The following is a 15,264-nucleotide window of genomic DNA, read 5'->3' on the forward strand; positions in this document are numbered from 1 at the left end:
GTCTATTGTTTTATCTTAGTTTTCTCCCTGATTAGGTTCTGCTAGAGAGTATTATAGTGTTCCATAGTGAACAACACTCATATTTGAACCTTAATTTAGCAAAGTAGGAATGTATTAAAATGCAAACTAGGTTTGGCACTCTGGGGGGACATAACAAGTCAGAATTATTTCTTTTTTCTGCTGTAAATCCTACACACCTTAGCTGACTGTGGTGCCATTTAAATGCTTGTCGAATGAAGACATATACACAGAAAATTTTTTACGTATTAACATTGGAGAGTTAGTCTTTTTTAATCTTCCTTCACTCATGAACACAAATTCTGAAGACAAATAGTGTTGAAATATCATTTCTTCATGTCAAATACATAGCTGGGTCTATTCAATTATTATTCAGACAACAGTTTAAAAGACCCATACAGTGCTCCAAAACATGCTGGAAAATAGTTCTGAAGAGATCTTGAGAGGTCATCTAGTCCTTTTCCATGTTCTAAGCGAGAATCAAGTTATATCTCTTTTGTTCCAATTAAAGCCCATTATACTTGTCCTCCTGGCAATGAACATGAAGAGAAAATTATTCTTTTCCTGTTTGCATACATATTTGGGGTTGATAAATTATATTTCTATAGAGATGCATAGATATGGATGTGTATAGAAACAGGTGTGTAAATATACATATATACACATAGCAGGTGTATATGTAACGGCTGTGTGTATACGTAAGAGGTATGTGTATAGATATGTCTAGAGATAGATATGCAAACATGTTTTTCTGTGCAGTATTCAAGTATTTTTGAAATGGGATGGGAAATAATGGAATTTGGTGGAACTATTGTGATTTGTATCTTGGCAAAAAAAGCACCTAAATTTATAGAATACCTAAATGCAAATTTATTTCCCACACCTCTTAGTGTTTTGCAAGCTTCACAGTAAACAGTAATTTTTTGGCTGATTTCTTGTTTTCAGTCAAGAAATGTGATCTGAAGTGCAAATAATTTTCCCCTCCTTGTCCTTATATTTACAGGAACCTTGCTCAGCTATCATGGGCTGTGGGAAAAAAATTGATAAATCAATAAAAAAGGGTTTATACTGGCTTCTACATATCATAGCAAAAGATTTTGATGCCTTAAATGAGCGCATCCAAAGAGACACTACAGAACAAAAAGCATATGAAGAACAAAAGAGACTAGAACGAGCTGAGCGAGTGAGAAGGATACGAGAAGAAAGGTATTCTTTCTGTAATTTTTCCTACCTCCCCTTCCTCCCTTTCTATACGATACTTGATTCATTCCTGTATATAGACCTTATGGGAACCAAGCTATCAAGGATTTAAAGCTGACAAGCCAAGAGTCTCCATATTAAAAGTATGGACCTGAATGCTAGAGCCTTTCTTTAAGAACTACAAGTTTTTGCCTGGTTCATCCCCTTTATTTTATTCACTCTATACTGGAAATGTACTGTGAATGAGAATTCCAAGGTAGTTGTGGAATAAATTTGGCCTTGCTAATATACCTTCTCAGGAGGCTAACCTAAAATATAAATGCTGTCATTTAATCTGAAGTTACCTTCAAGTGTGTTCTAAAATAAACTTTTATTAAGTTAGATTTTGTAACCCATATGTGAATATCAAAGACTAGATGTGAAACTTTATTCAACACTGTGCTTAATAAACTTCAGGATATCCAGCAGGCGAGGCATGGAGAGACTTAAGGTGATGCAGGGAGGGGAAGCAGGGCAAGTGATTTATTACTTCCCTTCAAAGCTCTTTGTGGTCATCATCAGCCCACCATAGTTCCTACTAGAGACTGATGTGAATCATTTTACTGGCGCATTCTCAAAAAATTTGCTGAGCATCCCTGTCCCCCCATCTGCCCTATATATGCAGAGATTTGCGAGTCTCAGTTACTTTGAGAAGTAACTCTGAAGCTACTGTGAAGTGTCTCGGCTTGTAGTCTTGCTGATTTGGTTTACTTCAGCAAGTAAATTACTTAAGCGCATTTTAAACACCTGGAATTTGACATGGTCTTCATACATATTTCACAAATGTATAAAAAATTCATATACTGTTAGTCTGCTAGATGTCTCTGCATAGACAAAACCCTCTGAGCATGTTGGTTTGTGTTGGGTTTATGCCATGTTGAGAGGTGTAGTGAGGACTGACTTTGAAACATGTCTCAAAGAGATTGTCTGATAATATGGGCATTTTCCATATATCCTGTTCTTGCTCAGTGATCTTGATTGTATCTGTTCACTGGAAAAATTGGTTGGGTCTGAATTGGATTAAAAGCTTAAAAGTTTTGCTTAACTTCTTGTGTCTTAGAGGAAAGCTAACTAGTAACTTCTGCTGATTTTACCTGTAGCTGAGGGATTGTCTCAGATATGAGATGGCATTAACTTTCATTTTGCTGTTTTGCATCAAATCGATTTCTTACTGTAAGAAACAGGTTAATCTTGATTCAAGTGTAGTTCTGTTTCATTCTCGGTTTTAATAATTCCCCAGACTGTTTTTTGTTCAGATTTGCTTCCCTGAATGTTTTCTGAAAGTTCATTTCCTCCACAATGTTACTTGCAATCATCTTGTTCCAAACGGAAAACCAGAGAGAGGGGTAGTGCCAGTAAGTTTTAACATAGCACTGGCCGTTCCTTCCAAGCAGTATGGTTTCATAGGTAGATCGGTGACCTCCTTTTCAGTCCCATCAGGTGCCTCTGAACAGCAGGGTTACTTCGTCTCTCAGTACTTGCAGCTGTAAAGTAGGTGAAACAGTTACTTCATATGCACAAGTGCCATCAGGTCGACTGATGAAAAGTATTTGATGAGCATATACTTTATTAATATACTATTTAATACATAGTAGTTTAATATTTCTTACATAGAGATCTGGTACATAAAAAATAACTAGTGCTGGTGCAACGACAGTGTACTGAGCATTATGTGTCTTTCTGAACTTTTCTGAGTCTAGTTGAAGCAAATATGATTCCCTAATTGTCACTACACGAACTGAACAGTCTGGTACCAGTTCTCCCTTACGTATATTAAGAAGAATCTAGAATTATGAGAAATGGAGGTGTATTAAAAATAGAAGAATAGGGTTTAGATAGTCTGGTTTCCCACCACATAGATTTTTTTTTTTTTTTTTAAGCAATTGAATACCTTGAAATAAAGGATTACCAATGTGAAAATTTCAGCATGAAAATTTCAGCATACTGTTGAATAATCAAAACCTTCCAGTTACAGATGTATGCTGTCACATATCCTGTCCTCAGAAACTGCTTCTACTTCCTGAAGTGCTGATTGAACGTTCTGGCACTTAGCAGCATGTGTTTCTACCTCTGCCATAACATATCCTTGTGCTTTCTTGATGTTAGCCTGTCATTGTGATTTCTGTAGAATGTTTTTCAAAATACAGAAGTGTATTGTAAAAATCAGCTGGCATAAACTGGAGGATGAGTTAGGTGACCTAATAAGTGTTCTCTATTATGTAAAATTTATGGCTTGGCTTCTTCATAATTCTTTGTTCATCCCCCCTTCTTTCCACTCCCACCCCCCAAAAAAACCCACAAACCAATCCCAAAACACTAAAACAACAACAACAACAACGTAAACCCAACAACAACAACAAAGAGAAAGAGAAGAAGGAAGAAGTGTACCTGATGAAGAAGACCCGGAGCCTGGGAACTCTGAAAACCCCTTCCAACCTATATCTGCTGTAATCTCTGAGGTATGAGAATATGTGGAAATCTGGATCGTTTTAGACCTACCACTAACAAATGTCTGAGAGGTAATGAGAAAAATGGTTTATTTAAAAGAATCGTTGTAAGTCTGTATGCACAGAACTATTTTTTTTTTTTTTTTTAATCTTGGCAGTCTTGTTTTGTGTGCATTGAATCAGTGCTTTCATGTTAAGAAAATCCCCTATTATTGATTTGGGGACAAAAAGTTTTGTAGACACATGTCCTGGTTTTGGCTGGGATAGAGTTAATTTTCTTCTTAGTAGCTGGTACAGTGTGTTTTGGATTTAGTGTGAGAATAATGTTGATAACACACTAATGTTTCGGTTGTTGCTCAGTAGCACTCACCCTAAGTTAAGGATTTTTCCATTTCCCATGCTCTGCCAGCAAGCGGGTGTACAAGAAGCTAGGAGTGAGCATGGCCAGGATAGCTGACCCGAACTAGCCAAAGGGATATTCCATACCATAGAACATCATGCTCAGTATATAAACTGGGGGGAGTTGGTCAGGAGGGGTGGATCACTGCTCAGGCATCAGTCAGCAGGTGGTGAGCAATTGCATTGTGCATCATTTGTCTTTTCTTTTTTTTGTTTTTCTTTTTTTTCTTTTTTAAATGTTATATTATTATGTTATTATTATTGTTATTGTTTTTATTGTTTTTATTGTTGTTATTATTATTACGTTTTATTTTACTTTAGTTTTTAAATCATTCTTATGTCAACCCATGAGGTTTTGGTTTTGTTTTTTTTCCCCTGATTCTGTCCCCCATCCCGCTGGGGTGGGAGGAGTGAGCGAGCAGCTGTGTGGTGCCTAGTTACTGGGCTGGGCTTAAACCATGACAACACAGTAAGATAAAGGTATTGTAAACAGATGGCTGAACACATTTCCTAATTAAACTATTGGATATTCAGGCGTGGAAAATATTCAAGGTCTATTAGTTTCTTGTAAAGTGTTTTAGTGATGTAGTGAGTCATATAAAATCTCCCTAATTCAGCTATTTAGATTTCTGAGCATAACCTGTTTTCTGTTGAAAACTGGGACAACTGAGAAGTTTCCTTAGCTTTGAAATATGAAAAGCATATTAATATATAAAGTTTCCTTAACCTTTGTTTCTGAGTTCAGGTAGTTCTTATTTATTGTACCGTATCTTTTTATTCAGTTGGCTTGAGATAACGTAATCTCAAGAAACACATAAACTCTCAGAGACTTTTCCAGTAATTCAAATGTTTGCTTCTCTCCAGGACAAAAGCGCCCATGTCCATATATCTTGTAAAGTCAGCTCCGTGCACAGTAATACACTTGATAATAACATACAGAGTAAAGAAGAGAAGGGCATAGCTGCGAGTATTGCAAAGATGGTGATTTAGTGATACAGAACCTGTGAAACAGCCTATCATTGAGTCTGTATGACACAACTGGTATTTGTCCAAATCATGGTAGCACTTTCTGGATACTTAAGCTCTGTGCATGTGTATTATGTTTTAAATAAAACATTGGAGGAAAAAAAAAAAGATAATTGAAGAGGAAGAAATTAGGAGTTATCTAACCTTTTGCTCAGGACTGTTGATGTTGATTTGTATAGCTAGCGTTCATTTTGTCATATAACCAAAAAGAAAGCAAGAAAACAGGCTATAAACCTAAAGGTCGTTTCTTTTGCTGTTAATCTCCCCCCCCCCCCCCCCCCGCCCCCTTCCTCTGGACAGGATTTTGAAATTTAATTTCTTCACCTATTTGAAAATATTTTCTATGCTAGATGTGGGACAGAAAAATATTTTAGGAATATTTTCATTTTAAAAATAACCATCCTGTCTTATTAGTCAGTATACACCATTAGAATTTGTAAAAAAAAAAGAAAAATTCTTTTACTTTTTGTTAGAATGAAAAACAAATTGAAAAGGAAAAGAAGCGGCAAAGGTTGGAGACTGAAAAGGCTATGATTGTCGCTAAATCACAAACAGAACAGGAACAAACGGATGCCCAGCACTTATCAAGTAGCAGTAGCCAAACCACAAATGATAGTAGACTAGAAACATGCAATTCTACAACTACACAGCTTTTGCAGCATGAAGAAGAGAATGAACAGCAAGTCACAGAATGCCTTGACTCAGGTAAAACTGCTTCCTTTTAATGTGTCATTTCACATAGTTTTTCCCTCTGTCTGTATTATTTTTCATGATACCACACGTCAATCTATTGAAAACATAAAAATGCACCGTTAGATTATTGTATTGGAAAATCTGCTTTGAAAAAGTGTGTGTGTGTTGGTGTGACTGATACTGTAGCTGAAACTAGGTTCATTTTTATCATAATCAAATATGTGGTCCACTTTCCATCAGTACCAAGCTAAGTTGAACTTCTTTATTAAAACATTGATTTTACTTATATTTTATGCTTACAGTTTATTTTTTATAGGAAAATGTTGTGTGAGTTTTACATTTCACATCATTTTGTGCATAAGTTTGTACTGAAAACGCTGATGTATCTCACCCCAACAATTGTATTAGATGATCTAAGATATTCTCTGAATATAACTGTAGGATATGTAATGCTTTCATTCTGTTTGGTATAGATAACGGTAAGAAAAAAAATAAAAAACCAAAATTAAAAAGGGGCCACAGAGTAGAACCTGTTAATGCAGAGGACACTGTTACCAAAAATCCTACACCACCACCAGCTCTTCCACCAGGTAAGTGTACTAACAAACAATAATCGATGTCTCAATTTGTGGTTAATAATTCTTTAAAATATCCATTTGTGAATGTTGAAACTGGAATGGTCTTCATACAGAGATATGCTACTAAACCTTACTCTCTAGGAAATCTTTGATGCAGTTCCCCACTGCATGATATGAACTTTCAGCAGTATTGATTTGATCTAGTCCGTGGGGGAGGATGGTATTATTTTCACAAAAAAAAGAGTCAGAAACCTGACTATTCACTGATGAAAAAGTGATTAAAAAATATCAATATTTTTAACAGTAAATCAGTCTATTTTTAAAGTAGTTCATCATTATTCACCATATGTACAATATATTACATAGTTTCAGCATTTCTAAATGCTTTGATTTCTCCCCAAAAGAGCTGGTTTCCATACCTTTCATCAGAATCAAGTGCAGTCGTGGCGTGTTTTGACTGTCTTTGTTTTCCTTTAGTTGGCTGGGGAACTCCCAAACTTAATAGACTTCGAAAACTTGAGCCTCTTGGTGAAACACATCATGCTGGTAATTGAAAATATTTGGGGTTTTGTACTTTTTTAAAGCATTCTCCATTGTTCATTCACTTCTACATTTATTTCATTCTTCATCTTTTTTTAATTTCTTAATGCCAATTTTCATTGACAAAAAGCTAACACTTTTGCTTAATAGAAAGCATCTTTTTGATTTTTCAAGCCTTATTTCTTCTTTTACTAAAAAGAATAAGTTCTCTCAGATTCCCTTATAAAGTTTGAAGTGGCACAGGATATCAGAAGCTATTAATGATCTGAAGTTATTTGCACAGCAGCATGCACCTAAATATTATAAAGTGCCATATAACAAAAAGTATCAGGACCAGTTACTTTAAGAGTCCAAACACACACTGCATTCAAAGTTAAAATTTCAAAGTATATTTCCATTGTCCATATGTAGACGGTTCATCCTTATCTGATGCAGTGGGGACAGGAGTTGGGTTACCTGCATACTGGAAGAAGTCTGAGGTACTCAGCAGAGAGGACACTGCAGAAAGACCTAAGCAGGACTGCAGAGATCCATCAGGGCTTATTAATTTGCTATCCATAGTGGCTTCTCCACATCCAGGCTGGTTCTGCACTAAGCTGCCTGTTTGTTTCCACACTGATCTTATGATCTGAACTGGAAGTGGTAATCGCTTCACAATACTGAGCCCAAATGGGCCCCAGGTATTTCTGTAGTTCTGTGAACGATAGCCCACGTCCAGATGAACTTGCTGTGTGTAAGCTGACTGCTTGTGTTGCCTCTTGAGGTAGTCTACAATTTCTTCTACCCACTGCTACTGTTTTCATATGGTTTTAAAAGCACAGTCTGTAAGACTTTTGCCATTGATTTGGGGGTGTTTTCTTGTGAGAAGGAAAGCTAAAGACATGTGGGCACCTCTGAATTAAGTGCATTACGTTAGCAACTCCAAATGAGAGACTGCAATCCCAGCTATGATGAAAAGCTCCAACATAAATTTTATTGCAGAAGTAGTGAGACTTCCAACTGAAAACTAGGTTATTGGTCTGCAAGGAGAGGTGTCAGTGATAAAGCTTGGGATCTGCTGCTTTACCTGAAGAGCCGGTGTCCCTGCAAGTTCACAAACTGATAGGAAAAGTAAGTTTAATAAATGGATATGTCAAGGTGTAGTAGGCAGATTCTTGATTTCTCTCTTAAATAATGACTATTTTCTATTTTTGGAAGACTATGGGAGATTTTAATGTTTCTCATATGCTCATATTGCAGCTTTTTCTCACTTTTAGATGATTTTTTCTTACATTTTTATTTTTTAAATTTTGAAAAGCGAAGTGAATATGGAGACATCTGGAGTAATATGAGAGGATAATAACCAAACTAAAGCAATGACAACACTTATACAAATTGAACAAAGAGAACATTAATTGAGGAACTTCTAGAGAAAGGAGCTCAGTGTGGCTGTAGTGATCCTTGAGCTTAACCCTGACTTGAACTGATTGTACTACTATCATGTAGTACAGCACCATGTGGACATACCTGCTGAAGTTCTGAAGGAACAGAACATGAAGCTTCTCTGCCAAAGAATCAAAAGATGCCTGAAGGGGAATTAAAATCTCTAAAACCTAGATATTTATTCTTTACAGGAGCGTAATTCATGTGCATAAAATGTGATTTGTAGTCTTAATCATGAAACCATCTTGCTCTTTTTTTTTAAAGGCATATAGAGAGAAGGCGGCAAGAAAGAAAAGCCAGATGAAGAGGTAGGGAGGGGAAGAAAGGGAAGAGGTGGTACTCAATTTTTATCTGTGCCTAAGGGAGGTGTTGCATTTTGTAGCAAGAGCATGGGTGGGACAAAGAGAAAAAAAAAAAAAAGGTTAAGCTAGGTTCCCTACTTACAGGTGTGTAAGTTAGTAACCTGAGATCTGTGTTAATTTAGTCCATTTGTAAATAAGGATAATAATGAAAGTATTTTGGAATCTAACAATGGAAAAGATGTTGGTAGGGGCATGATCTCTTGAACAGAGGTGAAACTGTTGAGTTCAGAGGAAACTTTGAGCGCTCAGAACTTTGCAGCTGAATTCAAGACATTGCCTGCTCTTCGCTGAGATTTGTTTTTTTCAGGAATTTTGAGACACTCACAAGATTCACACAGATACAGAAAACCCTGAGAAAGCAAGAAAACATCTGTCAGGAAAGCACTGTTTGTAAATGAAAAAAGATCTTCAAACGCATGGTCCAGCATTGTCAAACCTTTAGTTAGGTCCTGATATCAAAGAGCTTTAATTACTTATTTTGCTTAAAGCAGTTGGTTTTTTACTCAGACCATTTGAGAGCCATAGAATCATTTAGGCTGGAAAGGACCCTTAAAATCACTGAGTTCAACCGTTAACCTAACACTACCAAGTCCATCTTGTACCAATTTTAGCTTGCCATCTGTCCTTGCCCGTTTTCTGTCACGCAACAGTGTTTTTCAATGAGTTTTTATATATTTTGCAGATGGAGAACCTGCTCCTGCTTGGAACCTCACTCAAGTTTTCCTAAGACCAGTGGAGCCTAACATTGATCCATTTTTTAGAATATTCCCTGAATTGTGTCTTTCTGAAAACCAACTTCCTTTTGGCTGTCCCTTCAGCAGAAAAATAAATCCAGTTTGATTTTTTTCTTTCACCCCCTAGCTTTGCCCAAAATCCACTGCAAAGGTGGTTTTAAAAGTTTTTCAGGCATTCAACCTTTGTGAAATAAAAAGGCCTACTTTCCATATTGGTTTCATGATTAATTGATATTAAATGGCTTGAAGGTACAATTTGCAGTGAAAGCTTAAAGTACTTTTTTTATTTATTTCCTTTATCTGGGACTTTACTAAGGCTTTCTTTTCTGTGGGTTTTTTTGGATTCTCTGAAGTGCACTGTTTTCTATAACAATACTGCATTCTATTGAATAATTTGTTTTGACAAACTGTTATTGGCCAAGTGGTTCAAAAGTCTTTGTATGTGGGGCAAATGAGCACCTACCTTCATGTAGATCAGACTGAAAAACCTCAACTCCAGTAGGATGCCCAGGAGATGCTTTTGTCAGGACTCCAGGTAAAACTGTTAGTGTCCATAAGAGCAAGGAAAGAAAAAAGTATTTAACAGTCTGCTTTTAAAAGTTTAAGGAGCCTGGTTATACATAGAGGTTATTTTCAGGAGTACTCTCAAATTCTATGTCCAATAGTGTATCAATGAAACATTTGATAGCTCCTCAATGTAAGTCAATCCCCTTAAGATTCAAAACAGATATGACTTTTTGTAGTGTTCATTTCTGCTAGTCCCTGGAAAAAACACAGGAACAGGTGCTTCTCAGTATTCCCATGCATTCTACTACAGGTCTTTGTCAGTTAGGATGGCAGTTATTCATTTGGTTTTGTCTTAAAAATTATTTTTTTGGAAGTGTCACAAATATGTGGTAGACCTGGCTGCTGAAACATATAAAATTAGTGTATTGTGAGGTTGAAACAACATCCAAAGGTCTGGTTTTTAATGCTAGGTGTTCTCAGAGACATAAATCTGTCTTAATGATTTAATGTGCAAACTGAAAAATTTAAATGTTGGTAAGCAAGCTATTTAGTATATATATTGAGTCATTTTTGTCCCATTCTTAGCAGAGAACGTTATGTTGGATGTTTAGGCAGAGTTAACAGGCAGTAGAGTCAATTATATAAATCTTTAATTATACATTTATTTTCACTAAAAACTGCAATTTTTCCAGTCATGCTAATGATTCTAGCACAACACTAGGTAATGAGTGTCTATTTATTGTCACTGGAGGACACATTTGCAAGAATGATAAATCTCTCTCATTATAGGAAGTAAAATTGTCTGCCAATCCTAAGTCATCTGCCTCAAGAAACTAATAAAAATATCCATTGTACAGGTTTTCATTTACCCTATAATCATTTATTGCAGTTTTGTTACTTTTCACATGCTGCTGTAACACTGAATTAGCTCTCTTAAAATCAAAAAATTTACAACAATAATATAAAAGTGTTGTTATTTTGACTGATTAAATGTGAGGATAACAAAAACCTTGATCCTACAGGCTGGTACACATATTCTTAATGTTATCCAGCTTGCTTGCTTTTATTAATTTTAGCTCAGGAGTGCAATTTTAACACAAGTTGTTGCATATGTAGAACAAGTGGAATACATTTTTCTTGGAAAATTATGATTAAAGCTGAATTTTGTGTTGGCAGGCTATCAAGGCTTTGTTGGGAAGGAGGTTGTCTGTATAAACAAAAATGAGATCTGAATGCTTCAAAAAGCTGCTTTTAATTTTTCTTGATTTCTACCTGTTTCCTCTTACCATCTTTCATGACATTATTTTGCTTGTGACATTCTTTGCATGTACCAGTCTACATGGTTTTTTTTTCTTTTGTATCAATTACAAATGTTTGAGAATACTTGTTAGTCTCTGCTGGTGTACTTAATTTTGTCTTGAACAATTTTACTACTTTAAACTCCGTTACTGCCAAAAGGAAATGTTGCACTTTTATCTAAAAATTCTTAATATAGTTCTTTTAGGAAGTTAGTATGGCTTTCAACATAGATGCTGTGCATAGACGGTCCCAAAATTTTGGATGCTGCATAGCAAACTTTATTGCAATGCAGACTTGACTACAGCAACATTCAAATTTTGATACTTCATTTTTTCATTTGTTATTTGCACACTTTGGATGTCTCATTTCCTCTTTTTAGGGATGTTTACAGATCACCTTTGGGCTTAATCTTGCAAATGCTGATGCATGTATAACAAAACGTAATTAAAACCTGTTTTGGCCAATACACCTCCAGACACTGATTAGCACTGTCTGAAAGTTGCTTGTAGGAATTAGCTCTAAACTTGTAGGCTACCTAGCTTTCATTAAGGAAGCAAGAATTTACCTTATTTAAAAATCCTTTAAGCAAGGGAGATGGTAAATGACAGATTAATGTGTTTTTCTTCTCTGGCATTTCTTATACAGATTTCTATGGAAAGCCTCTGCCCCCGCTGACTATACGCCAAAGACCCAACAGTGATACCCATGATGTCATTGCTTAACTGGATCACAAATAGCATTTAAAAAACAAAATCAAAAAATTATAACAGAAACATTTTTTGCCCTTGAAGAAAAATTTTTAAAATGACCCTCTAGCAGCTTGTTGCAAAATAACTTGGTGACAATTAAACATGGAGTTCATTCTATTGTACTTAGTTGATCAGACTTTATAATTCACTTTTCACATCACCAGCTCTTCTTCAGGATTTAGCATGAAATCAAGGAAGGTCTATGTGTCCATGGATGCTCATGTGAACATGGTATTGAGTATTTATTGGATTTACTTGTGAAAATACATAGCTGTAAACCTGAAGAAAAATACCTTCAAGATCACATAATACCGGATTGTACATTCTCACCAAGACCTTTCTCCACGTGCTGTGCAGTGGTTGGTATTTTTGCAGCTAGTAAGTGATTCTAATGCATTTTGTAAGATTGATGTATGATAGGGTGAATATAGGAAGGTTATGCAACAAATATTGAGTATATTTTTCTAACTTTTTATAAAATTATTTGAAAGTTTGAGTGGACACGCATAACTACTACCAATAAAATACCTAAAAAGTATTAGAAAGCTGATAGTCAAATACATACAAATAGAGTATGTTTGACTCTTACATTTCTCTTAAGTAGCAATATCTCTTATTAGGGATTACATTACCAGATGCATATTTCATATTTCTGACAACCCAAAAGGGGGGGGGGGGGTGTAGAAAGGAAAGTTAAAGACATTTTATACAAAATTAATTATATTTGATTGTCTGAATGTTTTCTTACGTGTTGTTTTCTTTGTTTTGTTAACTGAGTTCGGCATAGGTAATAAATTCAGTTGAAAAAATAGAGCTGAATATTGTATTGTCTGCTACAACATACAAGAAAATTGCACATAGTAAAAGTTTTGCACTAATTCAGTCATCAATTTTAATGGAAAACTGAATCAACCGGTATGCAGATAAGCTCCAGCAGTTTTTAACCTCGATAATACTAAAACACCATCTTGAAAACTAAAGAAACCACAGATTTTTAAGGAGTTATATAATGCTTCCATGTAATGTGTTAATTTTACATTAAAAAAATCACATGCAAGTGATACATAAACAACAACTGTTACAATTGGTTATATTCTTATTTAAATGTTTTTCCTCTTACATTGGAGACAACCATTGATATATTGTGTAAAGGTATATCATTATGCCATTTAGTTACAGCAAGGATGAAACCCCCATTCAAAGGTTTTTTGAAGTAGCAGTACTTGATTATTTTCTTTTACGCTCTCAGTCTTCCATAACATGGTATTACCAAATGATTTTAGTAAATGTTAAAACAATGCAATGTATATATTCGGCACTTTGACATTAGAAATCTTTGCCATATACCACTGATGGCAATGAGTTGCACAAATAAACGTCTACCACATTAATCAAAATGAAATTATTAATTAAGATTTTTAAAGAGTATGTTTGAGTGGGGGGAAAAAACCCTCAGTCTTATGAATATTAAGTTTGGAATGGGTGGAGAGGAATATTCCAAGTTCGCTAGTTTAGTGTAAGGATTAAACCATTTGTATGTGACTGTCAGCATGAGAATACTTTTGTTGTATTCTAATAGTGTAACATGGTTCAGTTTGATTATTCTCAGGATTTAGGCATTTTCACTTCAGACAAACAATATTAAATGGAGGGGGGTTGCATAAAAGTTTGTGTGCAATCTCAATCTTATTATCTTTAGCTATGTTACCACTTAAAGTTTTTGGCTTAAATGCTCTACTTTCACAGACTTTTTTTTTTTTTACAGCTTCAGTTTCTAGGAAAGTATTACCCTTTTATTTTAACACTTATCTAAAATAATGGAAGTCTTTATTAAAAATAAAGCTATATACTGCTGCGGTAACAAAATCTGAGAAACTGAAATGTAAGATGTTGATACTTACATGTGAAATGTGTGTTATGTGTGTTGTGTGTGTGGACACATGTATCAGTTTTGTTTCTGCTTTTAAAATAAATTTTACCAATATGTGACCAAAGTACTCAAAAATGTTTCATACAGTTTTGTTTATTAATATGCTCTATAATTATTTACTACAGTAGTTTTTTCAGTAATTTATACTACCTTGACTTTTTATTTGCTCAAGGTGACATTTATGTATAGAATAAAACTAATGCACAGCATCAATGTGTTTCCCATATTACCATAAATTTACAATTTTTTGGAAGCAAGTATAGTCATAAATGTTTAATGGCTGCAAGTCTCATTTACATTGCTAAAATGTACAAAAGAGACATGTCTATAAGAGACCTTATAGACAGAATCTTTGCATATTTTTCAACTGCAATGTGGTCAAAATTAGAATATATTGATAGATTGGCACTAAGTTATGTATATATGTATACATATAAAGTGCTTTGATAGTCCACTTATTTGATGGGTTATAAATTGTACAGTTGTAAGTTGAGAGGTAATAATTATTGCACAAATTAGAAGATTTCGTCAGGTTCTGATGCTTTTCATTGTCAATACCATCACTTTCAAAATATATCAGTGCATTCAGCTCAAAGTATTTGAACTTACATGAGTGGTAAGAACACAGAAATGTGCTATGTAAGCAGAACATTTTGCATTATCTATGTCCAAGATTTTAAATATATTTTAGACAAAATATTTTAAAGGTAAGTTAAATGTATCTTCTAAGATAAGGAATAGTAATTTTCATGAGCTGAATTACTGTGAAAGGCAATCAGTGCTTCAAAATAAGTCGCTCTCATTGTTGTCTTCCTCTTTAGCCAAAACCTAGAATCCACAGAAGGACCTTACTCAGAGATTTAAAGGTTTTAAATAGAAAATAGTAACTATAATTGTATTATTAAAAGTAGGTATATTTGATATCCCTTATGTTTAGTTTCACGACTGTGACGTGGTCTGTCCATGTAAATAATGCACAGTGAGGGTGTATTGGTTTTGCTGGCAAGGTTTTGGTAGCGGGGGGGGTTACAGGGGTGGCTTCTGTAAGAAGTTGCTGGAAGTTTCCCCTGTGTTCGAGAGAGAGCCAATACCAGCCGGCTCTAAGATGGACCTGCTGCTGGCCAAGGCCGAGCCAATCGGCGATAGCGGTAACGCCTCTGTGATAACATTTTTAAGAAGGGAAAAAAAGTTGGGACAGGCAGATTCGGCAGCCGGAGAGAGGAGTGAGAACATGTAAGAGAAACAACTCTGCGGACACCAAGGTCAGTGAAGAAGGAGGGGGAGGAAATGCTCCAGGCGCCGGAGCAGAGATTCCCCTGCG

At 35.3% G+C, this 15,264-nt stretch overlaps 1 protein-coding gene across 11 annotated transcripts in view; it reads left to right on the forward strand.

Annotated features, from left to right (window-relative positions):
- Positions 1 to 14,010, forward strand: part of ARL13B (ADP ribosylation factor like GTPase 13B) — a 52,873-nt gene extending 38,863 nt beyond the window's left edge. For 7 of the 11 annotated variants that reach the window (XM_030019997.1, XM_030019990.2, XM_030019992.2 and 4 more), the window contains 6 exons: positions 1,022 to 1,224; positions 3,620 to 3,716; positions 5,603 to 5,834; positions 6,296 to 6,412; positions 6,878 to 6,946; positions 11,910 to 14,010. In XM_030019997.1, coding sequence (XP_029875857.1) covers positions 1,022 to 1,224; positions 3,620 to 3,716; positions 5,603 to 5,834; positions 6,296 to 6,412; positions 6,878 to 6,946; positions 11,910 to 11,986 — 795 coding nt within the window. In that variant the 3' untranslated portion in view covers positions 11,987 to 14,010. Of the gene's footprint in view, positions 1 to 1,021; positions 1,225 to 3,619; positions 3,717 to 5,602; positions 5,835 to 6,295; positions 6,413 to 6,877; positions 6,947 to 8,626; positions 8,671 to 9,406; positions 9,669 to 11,909 lie in introns of those variants that run through there. The other 4 variants (XM_030019993.1, XM_030019994.1, XM_030019996.1 and 1 more) reach the window with 4 other exon arrangements.
- The last annotated feature ends 1,254 nt before the right edge of the window (positions 14,011 to 15,264 follow it).

This window comes from Aquila chrysaetos, chromosome 7, assembly GCF_900496995.4.
Source record: "Aquila chrysaetos chrysaetos chromosome 7, bAquChr1.4, whole genome shotgun sequence".
Classification (NCBI taxonomy): Eukaryota; Metazoa; Chordata; class Aves; order Accipitriformes; family Accipitridae; genus Aquila; species Aquila chrysaetos.